Source organism: Protomyctophum bolini (assembly GCF_963924005.1).
Source record: "Protomyctophum bolini genome assembly, chromosome: 5".
Classification (NCBI taxonomy): Eukaryota; Metazoa; Chordata; class Actinopteri; order Myctophiformes; family Myctophidae; genus Protomyctophum; species Protomyctophum bolini.
In genome coordinates this window covers 101,805-122,500 of record NC_137866.1, presented here as the reverse complement: position 1 = coordinate 122,500, position 20,696 = coordinate 101,805, and the positions used below count along the sequence as shown (strand labels likewise).

General features: G+C 44.3%; 1 protein-coding gene across 1 annotated transcript in view; it reads left to right on the top strand.

Moving 5' to 3' along the window:
• The window catches only part of LOC308316056 (uncharacterized protein), a 45,508-nt gene that overhangs the window by 9,885 nt on the left and 14,927 nt on the right, over nt 1–20,696 (top strand). The window contains 4 exon segments of the mRNA XM_080764402.1: nt 7,974–8,269; nt 9,140–9,565; nt 10,372–10,592; nt 15,153–15,522. Coding sequence (XP_080620528.1) covers nt 8,035–8,269; nt 9,140–9,565; nt 10,372–10,592; nt 15,153–15,522 — 1,252 coding nt within the window. The 5' untranslated portion in view covers nt 7,974–8,034.

The window sequence follows — 20,696 nt, the reverse complement described above, 5'->3', positions numbered from 1 at the left end:
TTTAGACAGAAGGTGATATAGTGAAGGTGATATAGTGAAGGTGATAGGTGTGTTTAGACAGAAGGTGATATAGTGAAGGTGATAGGTGTGTTTAGACAGAAGGTGATATAGTGAAGGTGATATAGTGAAGGTGATAGGTGTGTTTAGACAGAAGGTGATAGAGTGAAGGTGATAGGTGTGTTTAGACAGAAGGTGATATAGTGAAGGTGATATAGTGAAGGTGATAGGTGTGTTTAGACAGAAGGTGATATAGTGAAGGTGATAGGTGTGTTTAGACAGAAGGTGATATAGTGAAGGTGATAGGTGTGTTTAGACAGAAGGTGATATAGTGAAGGTGATATAGTGAAGGTGATAGGTGTGTTTAGACAGAAGGTGATAGAGTGAAGGTGATATAGTGAAGGTGATAGGTGTGTTTAGACAGAAGGTGATATAGTGAAGGTGATATAGTGAAGGTGATAGGTGTGTTTAGACAGAAGGTGATAGAGTGAAGGTGATATAGTGAAGGTGATAGGTGTGTTTAGACAGAAGGTGATATAGTGAAGGTGATATAGTGAAGGTGATAGGTGTGTTTAGACAGAAGGTGATATAGTGAAGGTGATAGGTGTGTTTAGACAGAAGGTGATATAGTGAAGGTGATAGGTGTGTTTAGACAGAAGGTGATATAGTGAAGGTGATAGAGTGAAGGTGATAGGTGTGTTTAGACAGAAGGTGATATAGTGAAGGTGATATAGTGAAGGTGATAGGTGTGTTTAGACAGAAGGTGATAGAGTGAAGGTGATAGAGTGAAGGTGATAGGTGTGTTTAGACAGAAGGTGATAGAGTGAAGGTGATAGAGTGAAGGTGATAGGTGTGTTTAGACAGAAGGTGATAGAGTGAAGGTGATATAGTGAAGGTGATAGGTGTGTTTAGACAGAAGGTGATATAGTGAAGGTGATAGGTGTGTTTAGACAGAAGGTGATAGAGTGAAGGTGATATAGTGAAGGTGATAGGTGTGTTTAGACAGAAGGTGATAGAGTGAAGGTGATAGGTGTGTTTAGACAGAAGGTGATAGAGTGAAGGTGATAGAGTGAAGGTGATAGGTGTGTTTAGACAGAAGGTGATAGAGTGAAGGTGATAGAGTGAAGGTGATAGGTGTGTTTAGACAGAAGGTGATATAGTGAAGGTGATATAGTGAAGGTGATAGGTGTGTTTAGACAGAAGGTGATATAGTGAAGGTGATATAGTGAAGGTGATAGGTGTGTTTAGACAGAAGGTGATATAGTGAAGGTGATATAGTGAAGGTGATAGGTGTGTTTAGACAGAAGGTGATATAGTGAAGGTGATATAGTGAAGGTGATAGGTGTGTTTAGACAGAAGGTGATATAGTGAAGGTGATATAGTGAAGGTGATAGGTGTGTTTAGACAGAAGGTGATAGAGTGAAGGTGATAGGTGTGTTTAGACAGAAGGTGATAGAGTTACGGTATTAGGTGTGTTTAGTATGTATAGAGTTAAGGTTAAGGTGATATGGACACCTGGGCTGACCTCACTGCAGCTACGTGCACTTTACTTTACTTATGCAACCCCAGGCACGCGCACATGCACGCACACACGCACATCCACACGCGCACACACACACATGCACACGCGCCCGCGCACACACACACACACACACACACGCACACGCACACAGTCTTTCAAACACACAAATGAATCACAGCTTAAAAATGAATTAATCATGTTTAATCACCAATTCAAACTATGTCCAAAGTATGCCATGTTTCTGATTCTGTATATTCTGTATATTATGGTTGTGGGAATGGAAGGCAATGACAATGACCTTGAAGGTGAATTATCTCCCTACAACGCAGGGAAGCTGGAAGTACCCTCACTAAAAACGCCGGGACAACACTCCACACGTCCCAAACTCTTCTCCCTTCTGGCTCCAAAACTGTGGAATGCACTTCCCATTGCAGTCAGAACTGCAGCATCACTCCCAATCTTCCGCCGTAGTCTGAAAACCCACCTTTTCAGACTCCATCATGGCCCATAGCACTTACCCCACCCCCTTAGATAGCAATTCTGTAGACTTAGATAGCATTTGATACAGACTTATAGCATGTTATGTAGACAGCATAAGTGCATTGTATGTGCTATTGTCATAGCACGTCATAGTACATATGTATAGCATAGTAGTATAGATGTATAGCTTATGTATAGTTTCATTATAGATATTCCACTGTTACTTTCTTAGCTTACGCATGTTTCATGATAAATGTTTTTATGTGATGTATACCCATGCTTTTTTGTTCTTGCTTAATGTAAATCGCTCTGGATTAAGAGCGTCTGCTAAATGCCTAAATTGTAAATTGTAAATTGTACAACGACCACCTAGCCAGACATTATCCCTTACATAAAGGAGGTGAATTATCTCCCTACAACGACCAGCTAGCCAGACATTATCCCTTACATAAAGGACGTGAATTATCTCCCTACAACGACCACCTAGCCAGACATTATCCCTTACATAAAGGAGGTGAATTATCTCCCTACAACGACCAGCTAGCCAGACATTATCCCTTACATAAAGGAGGTGAATTATCTCCCTACAACGACCACCTAGCCATACATTATCCCTTACATAAAGGAGGTGAATTATCTCCCTACAACGACCGCCAGTAGCCAGACATTATTCCACGTATTACACGGCTACCTAATGGATACATTTATTAAATTGACCCAAAACACAACAAAACGAGTTATTTCCTAACTTACGCTATAGTGAAATGAATCAAACGAGGTATTTCCTAGCTTATGCAATTAAATGAAAGTATTCCATATCGCGCTGGCTGGCTTCTGCCCAGCGGAAAACAAGGAAGTGAGTTGATCAAATAGATTCCTTTTTTGGGTCTATTTCTCGCGTGTTTTCAAAAAACTTTTTTTTTGTTATAGAGCAGAGCGGTCTGTTCTAGAGCGGTCTGTTATAGAGCAGAGCGGTCTGTTATAGAGCGGTCTGTTCTAGAGCGGTCTGTTATAGAGCAGAGCGGTCTGTTCTAGAGCGGTCTGTTATAGAGCAGAGCGGTCTGTTATAGAGCGGTCTGTTATAGAGCGGTCTGTTATAGAGCGGTCTGTTATAGAGCAGAGCGGTCTGTTATAGAGCGGTCTGTTATAGAGCGGTCTGTTATAGAGCAGAGCGGTCTGTTATAGAGCAGAGCGGTCTGTTATAGAGCGGTCTGTTATAGAGCGGTCTGTTATAGAGCGGTCTGTTATAGAGCAGAGCGGTCTGTTATAGAGCGGTCTGTTATAGAGCGGTCTGTTCTAGAGCGGTCTGTTATAGAGCAGAGCGGTCTGTTATAGAGCGGTCTGTTATAGAGCAGAGCGGTCTGTTATAGAGCAGAGCGGTCTGTTATAGAGCGGTCTGTTATAGAGCGGTCTGTTATAGAGCGGTCTGTTATAGAGCAGAGCGGTCTGTTATAGAGCAGAGCGGTCTGTTATAGAGCGGTCTGTTATAGAGCGGTCTGTTATAGAGCGGTCTGTTATAGAGCAGAGCGGTCTGTTATAGAGCGGTCTGTTATAGAGCAGAGCGGTCTGTTATAGAGCGGTCTGTTATAGAGCGGTCTGTTATAGAGCAGAGCGGTCTGTTATAGAGCGGTCTGTTATAGAGCGGTCTGTTATAGAGCGGTCTGTTATAGAGCAGAGCGGTCTGTTATAGAGCGGTCTGTTATAGAGCGGTCTGTTATAGAGCAGAGCGGTCTGTTATAGAGCGGTCTGTTATAGAGCGGTCTGTTATAGAGCAGAGCGGTCTGTTATAGAGCGGTCTGTTATAGAGCAGAGCGGTCTGTTATAGAGCAGAGCGGTCTGTTCTAGAGCGGTCTGTTATAGAGCGGTCTGTTATAGAGCAGAGCGGTCTGTTCTAGAGCGGTCTGTTATAGAGCAGAGCGGTCTGTTCTAGAGCGGTCTGTTATAGAGCAGAGCGGTCTGTTATAGAGCGGTCTGTTATAGAGCGGTCTGTTATAGAGCGGTCTGTTATAGAGCAGAGCGGTCTGTTATAGAGCGGTCTGTTATAGAGCGGTCTGTTATAGAGCAGAGCGGTCTGTTATAGAGCGGTCTGTTATAGAGCGGTCTGTTCTAGAGCGGTCTGTTATAGAGCAGAGCGGTCTGTTATAGAGCGGTCTGTTATAGAGCAGAGCGGTCTGTTATAGAGCAGAGCGGTCTGTTATAGAGCGGTCTGTTATAGAGCGGTCTGTTATAGAGCGGTCTGTTATAGAGCAGAGCGGTCTGTTATAGAGCAGAGCGGTCTGTTCTAGAGCGGTCTGTTATAGAGCGGTCTGTTATAGAGCAGAGCGGTCTGTTATCCAGAAATAAGTTACACCGCTGAATTCAGCGATTGACCAATCGTCCGTGTGTAATTCAGGGTTGCGTAGTGTGTGGATATAAGTAGTGAACAGAAAGATAAGATCAGTGTGAGTACGCTTTCATTCACACGCGCGCAAGCATGCACGCGCGCACACACGCATTCTTTGCATATTCGTATAGTGTGTGTGTGTGTGTGTGTGTGTGTGTGTGTGTGTGTGTGTGTGTGTGTGTGTGTGTCACAGACAGAAAGCAAAGTGTGTGCAGGGGATATATTTTCTCTGACTCACCATAGAGCTGGAGGAGGAGGTGTAGGAGAATAGGAGGTAAGGGAATAGGAGGTGAGGGAATAGGATAGGAGATGAGGGAATAGGAGGTGAGGGAATAGGATAGGAGATGAGGGAATAGGAGGTGAAGAGATAGGAGGTGTAGGAGAATAGGAGGTAAGGGAATATGGAATCCTCCTCATGAGTGAAACCATCTGGCTTCCTTTCTGCCATGCATGGTCAGACTGGGTTACGCAACACACAGGTTAGTGCGCGTGTGTGTGTGTGTGTGTGTGTGTGTGTGTGTGTGTGTGTGCGTGCGTGCGTGCGTAACTGTACACCGAACCACCACACCCTGTCCTGAGTCACATGTTGTACTTCAGTACAAGTATCAATATTACTATAAGGTATAAATACTTTGTTACAACACGTAGAATCCTGTAGTCAGAATGACCTCATCATCAGATACGGCTTGTAGATCTGCTGTTATACATCTTTATATCAGAACAGCAGATCTACAAGCGTGCAGGTCTTGAGAACTCGGTTACTTTCTGCTACAGGAGGAGGAAGGACCATATATGGACGTCAGGGTGTTGGACTTGACCTTATGACCTCTGAGTCAGGCATTACATAAGCTCACTGTCCCTGATTATCTGCATGCCGTAGGTTGCTTATTACAGTTGTTTTTACAGCCGTAGGTTACTTATTACAGCCTTGGGTTGCTTATTACAGCCGTAGGTTACTTATTACAGCCTTGGGTTACTTATTACAGCCTTGGGTTACTTATTACAGCCTTGGGTTACTTATTACAGCCGTAGGTTACTTATTACAGCCTTGGGTTACTTATTACAGCCGTAGGTTACTTATTACAGCCTTGGGTTACTTATTACAGCCTTGGGTTACTTATTACAGCCTTGGGTTACTTATTACAGCCGTAGGTTACTTATTACAGCCGTAGGTTACTTATTACAGCCTTGGGTTACTTATTACAGCCTTGGGTTACTTATTACAGCCTTGGGTTACTTATTACAGCCGTAGGTTACTTATTACAGCCGTAGGTTACTTATTACAGCCTTGGGTTGCTTATTACAGCCGTAGGTTACTTATTACAGCCTTGGGTTGCTTATTACAGCCTTGGGTTACTTATTACAGCCTTGGGTTGCTTATTACAGCCGTAGGTTAATTATTACAGCCTTGGGTTACTTATTACAGCCTTGGGTTACTTATTACAGCCTTGGGTTACTTATTACAGCCTTGGGTTACTTATTACAGCCTTGGGTTACTTATTACAGCCTTGGGTTACTTATTACAGCCTTGGGTTACTTATTACAGCCTTGGGTAACTTATTACAGCCGTAGGTTACTTATTACAGCCTTGGGTTACTTATTACAGCCGTAGGTTACTTATTACAGCCGTAGGTTACTTATTACAGCCTTGGGTTACTTATTACAGCCTTGGGTTACTTATTACAGCCTTGGGTTACTTATTACAGCCGTAGGTTACTTATTACAGCCGTAGGTTACTTATTACAGCCTTGGGTTACTTATTACAGCCTTGAGTTACTTATTACAGCCTTGGGTTACTTATTACAGCCTTGGGTTGCTTATTACAGCCGTAGGTTAATTATTACAGCCTTGGGTTACTTATTACAGCCTTGGGTTACTTATTACAGCCTTGGGTTACTTATTACAGCCTTGGGTTACTTATTACAGCCTTGGGTTACTTATTACAGCCTTGGGTTACTTATTACAGCCTTGGGTTACTTATTACAGCCTTGGGTTACTTATTACAGCCTTGGGTTACTTATTACAGCCGTAGGTTACTTATTACAGCCTTGGGTTACTTATTACAGCCGTAGGTTACTTATTACAGCCGTAGGTTACTTATTACAGCCTTGGGTTACTTATTACAGCCTTGGGTTACTTATTACAGCCGTAGGTTACTTATTACAGCCTTGGGTTACTTATTACAGCCTTGGGTTACTTATTACAGCCGTAGGTTACTTATTACAGCATTGGGTTACTTATTACAGCCATAGGTTACTTATTACAGCCTTGGGTTACTTATTACAGCCTTGGGTTACTTATTACAGCCTTGGGTTACTTATTACAGCCTTGGGTTACTTATTACAGCCTTGGGTTGCTTATTACAGCCTTGGGTTACTTATTACAGCCTTGGGTTACTTATTACAGCCTTGGGTTACTTATTACAGCCGTAGGTTACTTATTACAGCCTTGGGTTACTTATTACAGCCGTAGGTTACTTATTACAGCCGTAGGTTACTTATTACAGCCTTGGGTTACTTATTACAGCCTTGGGTTACTTATTACAGCCTTGGGTTGCTTATTACAGCCGTAGGTTACTTATTACAGCCTTGGGTTACTTATTACAGCCTTGGGTTACTTATTACAGCCGTAGGTTACTTATTACAGCATTGGGTTACTTATTACAGCCTTGGGTTACTTATTACAGCCGTAGGTTACTTATTACAGCCGTAGGTTACTTATTACAGCCTTGGGTTACTTATTACAGCCTTGGGTTACTTATTACAGCCTTGGGTTACTTATTACAGCCTTGGGTTACTTATTACAGCCTTGGGTTACTTATTACAGCCTTGGGTTACTTATTACAGCCTTGGGTTACTTATTACAGCCTTGGGTTACTTATTACAGCCGTAGGTTACTTATTACAGCCTTGGGTTACTTATTACAGCCTTGGGTTACTTATTACAGCCGTAGGTTACTTATTACAGCCTTGGGTTACTTATTACAGCCTTGGGTTACTTATTACAGCCGTAGGTTACTTATTACAGCCTTGGGTTACTTATTACAGCCTTGGGTTACTTATTACAGCCTTGGGTTACTTATTACAGCCTTGGGTTACTTATTACAGCCTTGGGTTACTTATTACAGCCTTGGGTTACTTATTACAGCCGTAGGTTACTTATTACAGCCTTGGGTTACTTATTACAGCCTTGGGTTACTTATTACAGCCTTGGGTTACTTATTACAGCCTTGGGTTACTTATTACAGCCGTAGGTTACTTATTACAGCCTTGGGTTACTTATTACAGCCGTAGGTTGCTTATTACAGCCTTGGGTTACTTATTACAGCCTTGGGTTACTTATTACAGCCGTAGGTTACTTATTACAGCCTTGGGTTACTTATTACAGCCTTGGGTTACTTATTACAGCCATAGGTTACTTATTACAGCCTTGGGTTACTTATTACAGCCTTGGGTTACTTATTACAGCCTTGGGTTACTTATTACAGCCTTGGGTTACTTATTACAGCCTTGGGTTGTTATTACCAGTTTAGATCATCCTGTAGAAACATGAATACCAGTTTAGATCATCCTCTCGTCGTCTCCGTCAACAGAGAGAGGATCTCCGCATGGGACCCGCCCACCCTTGGAAGCTCCGCCCCTCAGAGGAACAACATGGCCGCCCTCCTCATCCTCTTCCTCTCCTCGCTCCACCTCGGCTCCTCCCACTCCGTCGTCAGCCCCTCCCCCCATCCCTCCCTAGCCCCGCCCACCGGTTACACCCCCATCGATGACAACGAGGTTCCTGAGGAGCCCCGAGTGGGGCTGGCCCCGCCCACCGCCTCTCAGCCAATCAGGACTGAGGTGGCGTTCAGCCGGCCTACGATGGGGCCATCCGGTGATGTCACTAGTAAGACTGTTACATGATTGGTTGATTGATTGAATACTTTATTAACTCATAACCCACCACTAAAACCCGTGGGGGGGCGCTGTTGCTACCGCCACCATAGACTGGCTTTATTTCACATGAAGAAGAAGACCATTTCTGGTCCAACAAAAAACAGTTAGCGACGATCGGCTAATTAAGAGTCCTTAGAAGCATTCATATGTTAAGCCACTAACATGGTTGCGTTGTTCAATCCAGCTCAATCTGAGACGTTATATAAAGGCAGCATTGTGTCGGGATGGAGCTCCATAACTGATACCCGAAAAAATCAGATCCAGTACCCGTTATCAATACGTTTTGGGCTTATCGAGTACCCGTTATCAATACGTTTTGGGCTTATCCAGTACCCGTTATCAATACGTTTTGGGCTTATCCAGTACCCGTTATCAATACGTTTTGGGCTTATCCAGCACCCGGTATCAATAAGCTTTGGGCTTATCCAGTACCCGGTATCAATAGCTTTGGGCTTATCCAGTACCCGGTATCAATACGTTTTGGGCTTATCCAGTACCCGGTATCAATAAGCTTTGGGCTTATCCAGTACCCGGTATCAATAGCTTTGGGCTTATCCAGTACCCGGTATCAATACGTTTTGGGCTTATCCAGTACCCGGTATCAATAAGCTTTGGGCTTATCCAGTACCCGTTATCAATACGTTTTGGGCTTATCCAGTACCCGGTATCAATAAGCTTTGGGCTTATCCAGTACCCGGTATCAATAGCTTTGGGCTTATCCAGTACCCGGTATCAATAATTCTCATGGTCTCTTTAATACAGTTTGATTAATTGATATCTTCTGATACAATCTAATCAAATTAATTCTACCCCCATGCAGTGACGGCACCGATCGGCTCAGAGGCCCGGCCACGCCCACAGAGAGAGGAGGAGGAGGGGGGCTCAGGGCCACGCCCACAGAGAGAGGAGGAGGAGGGGGGCTCAGGGCCACGCCCACAGAGAGAGGAGGAGGAGGGGGGCTCAGGGGGAGCAGCGGAACCCGAACCCTCTGGGTTTCAGACCGCTCGTCCGCACCGAGGCTCCTCAATAAGAATGGCTGCAGCCCAGAAGCCGACGGCGCTCGCTGTGACCGTGAAGCCAAGCCCGTCTGGCCGTACCGGAGCCGGCACGACAACCATCACTCCGTCAGCCTCTGGGCCTGAAACCAACGCTACGTTTCACCCTACGACTGCACCGTTTCACCCTACGGCTGCACCCTTTGACCCTACGGCTGAACACACAACGGCACGGGCAGGACTACTGACAGGTTAGACATTTACTTCATGATTCAAATGCAGGCAGTTTAGAGACCAGGATTACTGCATGTTTTTGTGAGGGTACCTACCCTAGGGGACACGGGGAGAACATGCAAACTCCACACAGAAAGGCCCTTTCGCCAACCCCGCCTTCGGGTATGGGCACTGATGACGTGGAGGAGGAAACACGCCGCCAGCACCCACAGTGCCCCGAGCGGGAATCGAACGCTATGCTATAAATAGATCTGTATTACCAAGAGAAACCGTTTATTTGTAGAGTAAATGTGTTCAGTAACGACTAGGGTTTGGCTAACGCTAACACTAAACCGTTTATATGTAGACTAAATCTGTTCAGTAACGACTATGGTTTGGCTAACGCTAACACTAAACCCTTTATATGTAGACTACATGTGTTGAGTAACGACTAGGGTTTGGCTAACGCTAACACTAAACCGTTTATATGTAGACTAAATGTGTTCAGGGTCTCCCGAAGCCCAAACCACACCGATATGTCGAGACGCAACAAAACGGTTTTAGCGTTTGTCCCAGTGGTGTCCTGATGTCCTGAATCCTGATTCTGAATCCTGTCCTGTTGCATGTCAGCGCATGGTGGCTAAATGTCATCAGATGGTGATGTCATCAGATGGTGATGTCATCAGATGGTGATCCGTGGCTCAAATGATGAATAAATAATGGCCTTGATGTGAACAGGGTTGAAAACAAGTCCTTTATAGCAATGATTACTATCAGAATAATAGCTTCTATTTATGGTTCGATGAGGTTGATTATTGTCATAATGCATCCATCTGTATTGTAGGTGAACTTACAGCCAACACTCGCTCAACAAGGCAGGAATCCTCCAGTAGCACCGTTGGACCCCCAACCTCCAAACCCACCTCCTCTAGCACCGTTGGACCCCCAACCTCCAAACCCACCTCTGAGGAGAAGGCTTCACCCAGTCCCCACATCAACACCACCTCCTCCACACAGAGAGAACCCGACAGTCCCAGCTTTGACCCACAGCCCAACACCACACAGGTACTAGGATTATAATCAGTCCAACACCACACAGGTACTAGGATTATAATCAACCCAACACCACACAGGTACTAGGATTATAATCAACCCACACCACACAGGTACTAGGATTATAATCAACCCAACACCACACAGGTACTATAGGATTATAATCAGCCCAACACCACACAGGTACTAGGATTATAATCAGTCCAACACCACACAGGTACTATAGGATTATAATCAGTCCAACACCACACAGGGACTAGGATTATAATCAGCCCAACACCACACAGGTACTATAGGATTATAATCAGCCCAACACCACACAGGTACTAGGATTATAATCAGTCCAACACCACACAGGTACTAGGATTATAATTAGTCCAACACCTCACAGGTACTAGGATTATAATCAGTCCAACACCTCACAGGTACTAGGATTATAATCAGTCCAACACCTCACAGGTACTAGGATTATAATCAACCCAACACCACACAGGTACTATAGGATTATAATCAGTCCAACACCACACAGGTACTAGGATTATAATTAGTCCAACACCACACAGGTACTATAGGATTATAATTAGTCCAACACCACACAGGTACTAGGATTATAATCAGTCCAACACCACACAGGTACTATAGGATTATAATCAGTCCAACACCACACAGGTACTAGGATTATAATCAGCCCAACACCACACAGGTACTAGGATTATCCAATCCAATCCAACACCACACAGGTACTAGGATTATAATCAGCCCAACACCTCACAGGTACTAGGATTATAATCAGTCCAACACCACACAGGTACTAGGATTATAATCAACCCAACACCACACAGGTACTAGGATTATAATCAACCCAACACCACACAGGTACTAGGATTATAATCAGTCCAACACCACACAGGTACTAGGATTATAATCAGTCCAACACCACACAGGTACTAGGATTATAATCAGTCCAACACCACACAGGTACTAGGATTATAATCAGTCCAACACCACACAGGTACTATAGGATTATAATCAGTCCAACACCACACAGGTACTATAGGATTATAATCAGTCCAACACCACACAGGTACTAGGATTATAATCAGCCCAACACCACACAGGTACTAGGATTATCCAATCCAATCCAACACCACACAGGTACTAGGATTATAATCAGCCCAACACCTCACAGGTACTAGGATTATAATCAGTCCAACACCACACAGGTACTAGGATTATAATCAACCCAACACCACACAGGTACTAGGATTATAATCAACCCAACACCACACAGGTACTAGGATTATAATCAGTCCAACACCACACAGGTACTAGGATTATAATCAGTCCAACACCACACAGGTACTAGGATTATAATCAGTCCAACACCACACAGGTACTAGGATTATAATCAGTCCAACACCACACAGGTACTATAGGATTATAATCAGTCCAACACCACACAGGTACTATAGGATTATAATCAGTCCAACACCACACAGGTACTAGGATTATAATCAGCCCAACACCACACAGGTACTAGGATTATCCAATCCAATCCAACACCACACAGGTACTAGGATTATAATCAGCCCAACACCTCACAGGTACTAGGATTATAATCAGTCCAACACCACACAGGTACTAGGATTATAATCAACCCAACACCACACAGGTACTAGGATTATAATCAACCCAACACCACACAGGTACTAGGATTATAATTAGTCCAACACCTCACAGGTACTAGGATTATAATCAACCCAACACCACACAGGTACTAGGATTATAATTAGTCCAACACCTCACAGGTACTAGGATTATAATCAACCCAACACCACACAGGTACTAGGATTATAATCAACCCAACACCACACAGGTACTAGGATTATAATTAGTCCAACACCTCACAGGTACTAGGATTATAATCAGCCCAACACCTCACAGGTACTAGGATTATAATCAGTCCAACACCACACAGGGACTAGGATTATAATCAATCCAACACCACACAGGTACTAGGATTATAATCAGTCCAACACCACACAGGGACTAGGATTATAATCAGTCCAACACCACACAGGTACTAGGATTATAATCAGTCCAACACCACACAGGTACTATAGGATTATAATCAGTCCAACACCACACAGGTACTATAGGATTATAATCAGTCCAACACCACACAGGTACTATAGGATTATAATCAGCCCAACACCACACAGGTACTAGGATTATAATCAGTCCAACACCACACAGGTACTAGGATTATAATCAGTCCAACACCACACAGGTACTAGGATTATAATCAGCCCAACACCACACAGGTACTAGGATTATAATCAGCCCAACACCTCACAGGTACTAGGATTATAATCAGCCCAACACCTCACAGGTACTAGGATTATAATCAGCCCAACACCACACAGGGACTAGGATTATAATCAGCCCAACACCACACAGGGACTAGGATTATAATCAGCCCAACACCTCACAGGTACTAGGATTATAATCAGTCCAACACCACACAGGGACTAGGATTATAATCAGCCCAACACCACACAGGTACTATAGGATTATATTCAGTCCAACACCACACAGGGACTAGGATTATAATCAGCCCAACACCTCACAGGTACTAGGATTATAATCAGCCCAACACCTCACAGGTACTAGGATTATAATCAGTCCAACACCACACAGGGACTAGGATTATAATCAGCCCAACACCACACAGGTACTATAGGATTATATTCAGTCCAACACCACACAGGTACTATAGGATTATAATCAGCCCAACACCACACAGGTACTAGGATTATAATCAGCCCAACACCACACAGGTACTAGGATTATAATTAGTCCAACACCTCACAGGTACTAGGATTATAATTAGTCCAACACCACACAGGTACTACTAGGATTATCCAATCCAATCCACTTTATTTTTATAGCACGTTTCAAAACTCAGAGTTTACAAAGTGCTGTACAGGAGAAAAATAAAAACAAATGCACTACAGCTACCACACAGAAAAACAACAGCGAGAAAACAAAGTACAAACAGTGAAAACAACTGAGACACATTACAGAAAAACAACAGAAAAGCATCACAGTGAGACAAACATATGTCTCACTGTGACAAACATTATACAAGGACCGAAGGAACTCAAGCGGGGTTAAAAGCCAGGGTATAGAGGTGGGTCTTTAGGCGAGATTTAAAAGTCTCGATGGAGGGGGCCAATTTGACGTGGGAGGGGAGTGCGTTCCATAGTTTAGGGGCTACAACGGAAAAGGCTCGGTCGCCTCTGGACTTCAAGCGGGTCTTCTTTGTGACCCTGAGGTTTAGCTGGCCCTCAGACCGCAGTGACCTAGTAGGAGTATAAACCTCAATAAGTTCAGACAAATAAAGAGGGGCCAGACCATTTATAGATTTAAAGACAAATAAAATAATTTTAAAATCCACTCTGAAGCGGACAGGGAGCCAATGAAGGGAGGCCAAGACAGGTGTGATATGGTCTGATTATAATCAACCCAACACCACACAGGGACTATAGGATTATAATCAGTCCAACACCACACGGGTACTAGGATTATAATCACATTTATTCTTTTCGATAATCACATTGTTTTTCATAATCGTCAATCATTTACATGTTGGATTTCTTTTTTAAATGGAAGAACTAGCAGATCTGCACAATTTTGTGCAAGAAAAAAAAAGTACATGTCAGTGATTTTGTTGTCTATTTAAAGCTGCTAATATGTCAAAATTGTAATGACCTTTTTTTGGTATTCAGACACAGCCAGCTTCTAGGAACATCTTTGAAACGCAGGTTGTGGCCCCTGTGTGGAATGTGTGGAACTATAGCCCATAGGCACCCCTCTTTGTCTCAATGGGATAGTTCCAATGTGTGGAACTTTAGCCAATAGCACCCTGCTTTGTCTCAATGGGATAGTTCCAATGTGTGGAACTATAGCCCACAACACCCCACTTTGTCTCAATGAGATAGTTCCAATGTGTGGAACTATAGCCCACAGCACCCCACTTTGTCTCAATGAGATAGCTCCAATGTGTGGAACTATAGCCCATAGCACCCCGCTTTGTCTCAATGGGATAGTTCCAATGTGTGGAACTATAGCCCACAGCACCCCACTTTGTCTCAATGAGATAGTTCCAATGTGTGGAACTATAGCCCACAACACCCCACTTTGTCTCAATGAGATAGCTCCAATGTGTGGAACTATAGCCCATAGCACCCCGCTTTGTCTCAATGAGATAGTTCCAATGTGTGGAACTATAGCCCACAGCACCCCACTTTGTCTCAATGAGATAGCTCCAATGTGTGGAACTATAGCCCACAGCACCCCACTTTGTCTCAATGAGATAGCTCCAATGTGTGGAACTATAGCCCACAGCACCCCACTTTGTCTCAATGAGATAGCTCCAATGTGTGGAACTATAGCCCATAGCACCCCACTTTGCGGTGAGATGAAAGCGTGTCGCCACTCTCTTACTATTCCCCTCGGGAACCACCACGCCTGCAATGACAGATAATATTACATTTGTAATTGTTACAGCCCAACATACGAGGAGGAACCACCACTCAGCCATACACCTCCACCATACAGGGAGGAACCACAACGCCTGCAGCCTATCTAAACATTACTCTGCATCCCACCGGGACCAACACTCAGCCCAGTGGGACCTCCACTCAGCCCAGTGGGACCTCCGCTCAGCCCAGTGGGACCTCCACTCAGCCCAGTGGGACCTCCGCTCAGCCCACCAGAACCTCCGCTCAGCCCAGTGGGACCTCCGCTCAGCCCAGTGAGACCTCCGCTCAGCCCAGTGGGACCTCCGCTCAGCCCAGTGGGACCTCCGCTCAGCCCACGAACGCTACGCAGCCACGAAGAACTACCACAACCACAATCGCACAGTCAACAAAGACGGGTAAGAAAAGAGGCTTCTGGGTTTCTGTAATTTTCGTGTCAAAATGTTAAATCAATAATGATTCAATTTCAATTCAAACTTTATTCAAGACACTCACAGGGGGGTCTGACTAGTCTAAACTAAGTATGCACCCCGACTTGCTCTCCAACATGTTGTGGCTTTGAGCAGCAGTCTCATGCAGTCGTGCTTCCATAGCGTTCAAAAACAGCAGCTCTACAAGCTTGCAGCGTGGCATGAAGTGACACTCTGTGATCTTGTACATCTGCTGTTTTTTTTTAGAACCGCTGTTCTAAAATCCTCAGATTTCTGTTTCTAAAACGACACAGATGCTTTAATAAAGTTTAATGGGTAATTAAAAAACAAGAAGAAAAACAACGTCTTCATTGAGGAGCTGGAGTTTCCTCTTCCTGTGATCAGGAGGAAAGGAAGTATTTTCACAGCTGGAATATATTATTTATTTATGTTTCTGGAAGGAGAAGGAATGAGACGGCGTGGGCGAGAAGTCAGGCTCAGATTAGTTTTATTATTACTCTTTTACAAAAGTAAAAAGGAAGGTATGAAGTGGAGGAGAGAGAGGGCTGACAGAGAGAGGGGGGGGAGTGGGGTAAGATGAGAGAGAGAGAGAGAGAGTGCTGACAGAGAGAGAGGGGGGAGTGGGGTAAGATGGGGGGGGCAGGGGGTAAGGGGGGGTAGGGGGTAAGGGGGTCTACTCAGGGTGGCACGAAATATGGTCCACAATGTGCTCAGAGAGAGAGAGAGAGAGAGAATAATGGAAACCAGATGGAACAACATGGGGAGAGAAAGAGGGGGGGGGGGGGTGGTGGTGCTGTGGAAATGTAGACAGAAAAGGAAAATTATGACACATAGAAGCACGTCAGTCTGCAGCATTTTTTCATTTCAATGCTCAGTATTTAGATATTAATATTAATTCTAACTGCCCCGCTCCCTTCATTCCTTATTACAAACCCGCTCAGGTTGTCTTCACAGTGTTACCATAACAACAGTTATAATAATAATAATAATAAAACTTTATTTGTAGAGCACCTTTCATGACATGAAATGCAGCTCAAAGTGCTTTACAGACCAATGGAGAATAAAAGAAAAGCAAGGCAACAACATTAAAAACAAGCAGTAATGCAATACAGTGAGGACATGAATAACAAAAAATAAAAATAAAAGATCAATTAAAAGCAATGTTGTAGAAGTGGGTCTTGAGCTGAACTTTAAAAATGTCTACAGAGGCTGCCTGTCGAAGGTACAGTGGGAGTTTGTTCCATGCTGACGGCCCGTAGAAGCAAAAAGCTGCTTCCCCGTATTTTTTAGTTGCCAATTTTTTTGGCAAAGCGAGCAGGCCAGCAGTGGAAGACCTTAGGGGGCGGTTTGGGACATATTTAGGCAGGCAGTCATGTAGGTAGGAAGGTGCGAGACCATTGAGAGCTTTATAGACAAGTAAAATAATTTAAAAATCAATCCTAAAAACAACCGGAAGCCAGTGCAGTGATGCCAAAACTGGAGTAATAATATTACTCCAGTTTTGGCATCACTGCACTGGCTTCCAGAGTTTTAACTAGAACTAAGATGAGAGAACATATTATGTTCTTTCATCTTAGTTCTAGTTAAAACTCTGGCTGCTGCATTTTGGACAAGTTGTAATCTGTCAGTTGTTTTCTTAGGCAGTCCTGAAAAAAGTGCATTGCAGTAGCCGAGAAAAAACAAAGGCGTGGATTAGCGTTTTTGCATCGTTTTTGCATCGTTATAACAACTCAGGTTGTCTTCACAGTGTTACAGATATCTATGACCATAACAGCGGTGTCGGGGCTGTCTTGTCCTAACAGCCACATTTAGTACTATCCCACCGCCAGACGGTTCCTCCTGCCAAACGGACCTGATTCTACAAGCTAACTTGGCTCAGAGCCTTATATAGACAGAGTTACGCACACTGCGTTCGCTTCATGGGGCTTCAGTCCAATGGAGGCTCTCCTACATAGACTTCTATTGGCTTCAGTCCAATGGAGGCTCTCCTACATAGACTTCTATTGGCTTCAGTCCAATGGAGGCTCTCCTACATAGACTTCTATTGGCTTCAGTCCAATGGAGGCTCTCCTACATAGACTTCTATTGGCTTCAGTCCAATGGAGGCTCTCCTACATAGACTTCTATTGGCTTCAGTCCAATGGCGGCTCTCCTACATAGACTACACATTGAGCGTGGGGACCATAGATATTATAAAAATCACACCTGTGTGAACCGAGTGGTGCAACTCCCCTCTCTCTCTCTCTCTCTCTCTCTCTCTCTCTCTCTCTCTCTCTCTCTCTCTCTCTCACACACATTAGCAGGCAACAGTGCAGTACTACAGCACCCCTACTGGCCCCTACTGGTACATACTGGTGCTCATTAACGTCACATACGTAGGTGCATGACCAACACATAGACGAACACGGACATTGCTGGTTGTAGGAGTGGTTGCACCGCTCAAAAATAGATGCCGTTCATTGGAGCGCCGTGTATCCCAATGAAGGCGGAAGTGCAGTGCTGAAGGCTTTTCTTTATGTTTTTAACAAATCTTTATAACAGTCATGACAATACATTACAATACAAAACAAGACAAACAAACACAAACAACAAAGTTATTAATACAACAACACAACAATCAGAGCCAGGGGGGATTAGATTACTAACAGAAATCATTACAGAGTGAACACAAAGCAACAGTTCTCCGCAGCTTTCTTATTTAGAAGAGCTGTTGGTAGTGCTGTGCGCCTCACAGCTAGAAGGTCCTGGGTTCGATTCCCGCTCGGGACGCTGTGGGTGCTGGCGGTGTGTTTCCTCCTCCGCGTCATCAGTGCCCATACCCGAAGGCGGGGTTGGCGAAAGGGCCTTTCTGTGTGGAGTTTGCATGTTCTCCCCGTGTCCCCTAGGGTAGATACCCTCACAAAAAACATGCAGTAATCCTGGTCTCTAAACTGCCTCCCCCTGGCCAGCCGGGGCGCCTGATGGAGGGGAAAGGAACTGGTTGGAATAACGTGTTCCTTCCACGCGCTACGTCCAACCAGGGAAACTCCCCCCTGTCAGGTGTAAAGGAGCAACTTGGACACTCAGGCATGAATGAAGCATGAGTTCAAGTCCGTTGCTCTCCCCTTGTCCCCCATATATGGGGACTAGGTTGGCGGAGGGTGTGTAGAGCCCAGGATCACATTAGATGATTGACACAGGGGTGAAAAATGGGCTACAAAATTGTGGGATAAAAAATATATTTAATAAAAAAGAAGAGCTGAAGGCGTTTGCTGAAGGCACGCTGTCTCGCTGCCCAAAGTGACCTCACTCATGCGACTCCTCCCATGTCTCTCGCTGTCACTCAAAATTGTGCCTTCAATGGTGACACACGCGCGCCTCATAGCCGGAAAGGGCATCTACGTATATAATGTCTATGGTGGGGACAACCAACTGGGACAAGTCCTGGACCGGAAGGATGCAGAAATGCATTGGACTCTGAGCTTTAATGATCTTAAATCCCTTTATTTTAAATTGTTTTGTAGTAATGGTACAACATAAACATTAAAGACACTTTAGTTGTTACTGTGCAATACTTTAAAACAGTTGTCATGTTGCACACATGCCTAAAATAGCTCTTGTTTGCGCCGCCCTCGTTGAAAACAATGTATTTCCAACTCCAGCTCGGCTCAGTTCAGGCTGCAGGAACAGCGCTCGGGGGCTCCGTTTCTGCCCCCTGGATGTCCTAACTCTTCTATTCGACGGCTCTGACTTGGCTCATAGAATCGGAGGTTTTTTTTTGTTGGCTCATAGAATCTGGTAAAGTGTTTTCTTGGCAAAGCGACGCCCGTCCTAATACGGAGAGGAAGGCCTCCTTCCTAACCCTAACCCTAATACGGAGAGGAAGGCCTTCTGTTAGTGACTCATAGTAATTATGATGTCATATGATGTGTGTTTATTAACCGAGCTGCGGTTTTCAGGACGTTTGACAACAGTGTAGTTGGACTATGATGTGTTTATTCACTAGGTTAGACAACAGTGTAGTTGGACTATGATGTGTTTATTCACTAGGTTAGACAACAGTGTAGTTGGACTATGATGTGTGTTTATTCACTAGGTTAGACAACAGTGTAGTTGGACTATGATGTGTTTATTCACTAGGTTAGACGACAGTGTAAAGGTCATTACACACTGGCGAATTAGCGACGCGATATATTCGTGCGAATAATTCGCATTTTAAAAAAAACAATTGAAGTCCATGCAAGCTTCCACATCAGTGGCGAATGTGCGAAAATGCGACCGTTTTCGCTCTTTATTTGTTCGCTCTGGTGTCGTATTTTGCAGAGATTCGCAGGCGAACTGCAACATGCAATATTTCGCATTTTCAGATCGCTTATTCGCATCGCGTCGCTAATTCACCAGTGAGTAATGACCATTACTGTTTGAGAAGGAGATCCAAGAATGAAGCTTTTATTTGTCTACCATTCATAGATGAGACACACTGTTCTACAACAACAAAGACAATAGAGTAATAAGAAAAAACATTACATAATATAAGATAGACTAAATCAAACCCCTGCTAGAGTCCTCACTAGTAGCTAAACATCTTAACGTCAACATAACATCTAACAACCCTGCTGCAGAATGCTATTGCAGGTTCTGCTACAGAATAGAGTCCTCACTAGTAGCTAAACATCTTAACGTCAACATTATAACATCCAACAACCCTGCTGCAGAATGCTATTGCAGGTTCTGCTACAGAATGTCCTTCAACCTGAAATGAGATCTTTATGAGTTGTTCCTGTCCAGGAACGTGTGCGCGTGCGTGCGTGCGTGCGTTAGCTGGAGGGTCGGGACTCAGGGTAGAGGTGTGTACAAAGGGGGGGGGGGGGCGGGGTTAAATGCATCCAGCTGTGAAATCTGATCGGCACATCTGGGACGCGTCTGAGCCTCGCTGTGCTGCGAGAAGGAAGTGGAATATGTACACTACACGTGTGTGTGTGTGTGTGTGTGTGTGTGTGTGTGTGTGTGTGTGTGTGTGTGTGTGTGTGTGTGTGTGTGTGTGTGTGTGTGTGTGTGTGTGTGTGTGTGTGTGTGTGTGTGTGTGTGTGTGTGTGTGTGAGTGATATACAGTAGAGTACTGAGGAAGTGTATTATATGATTATTGATTATATTATTGCTGG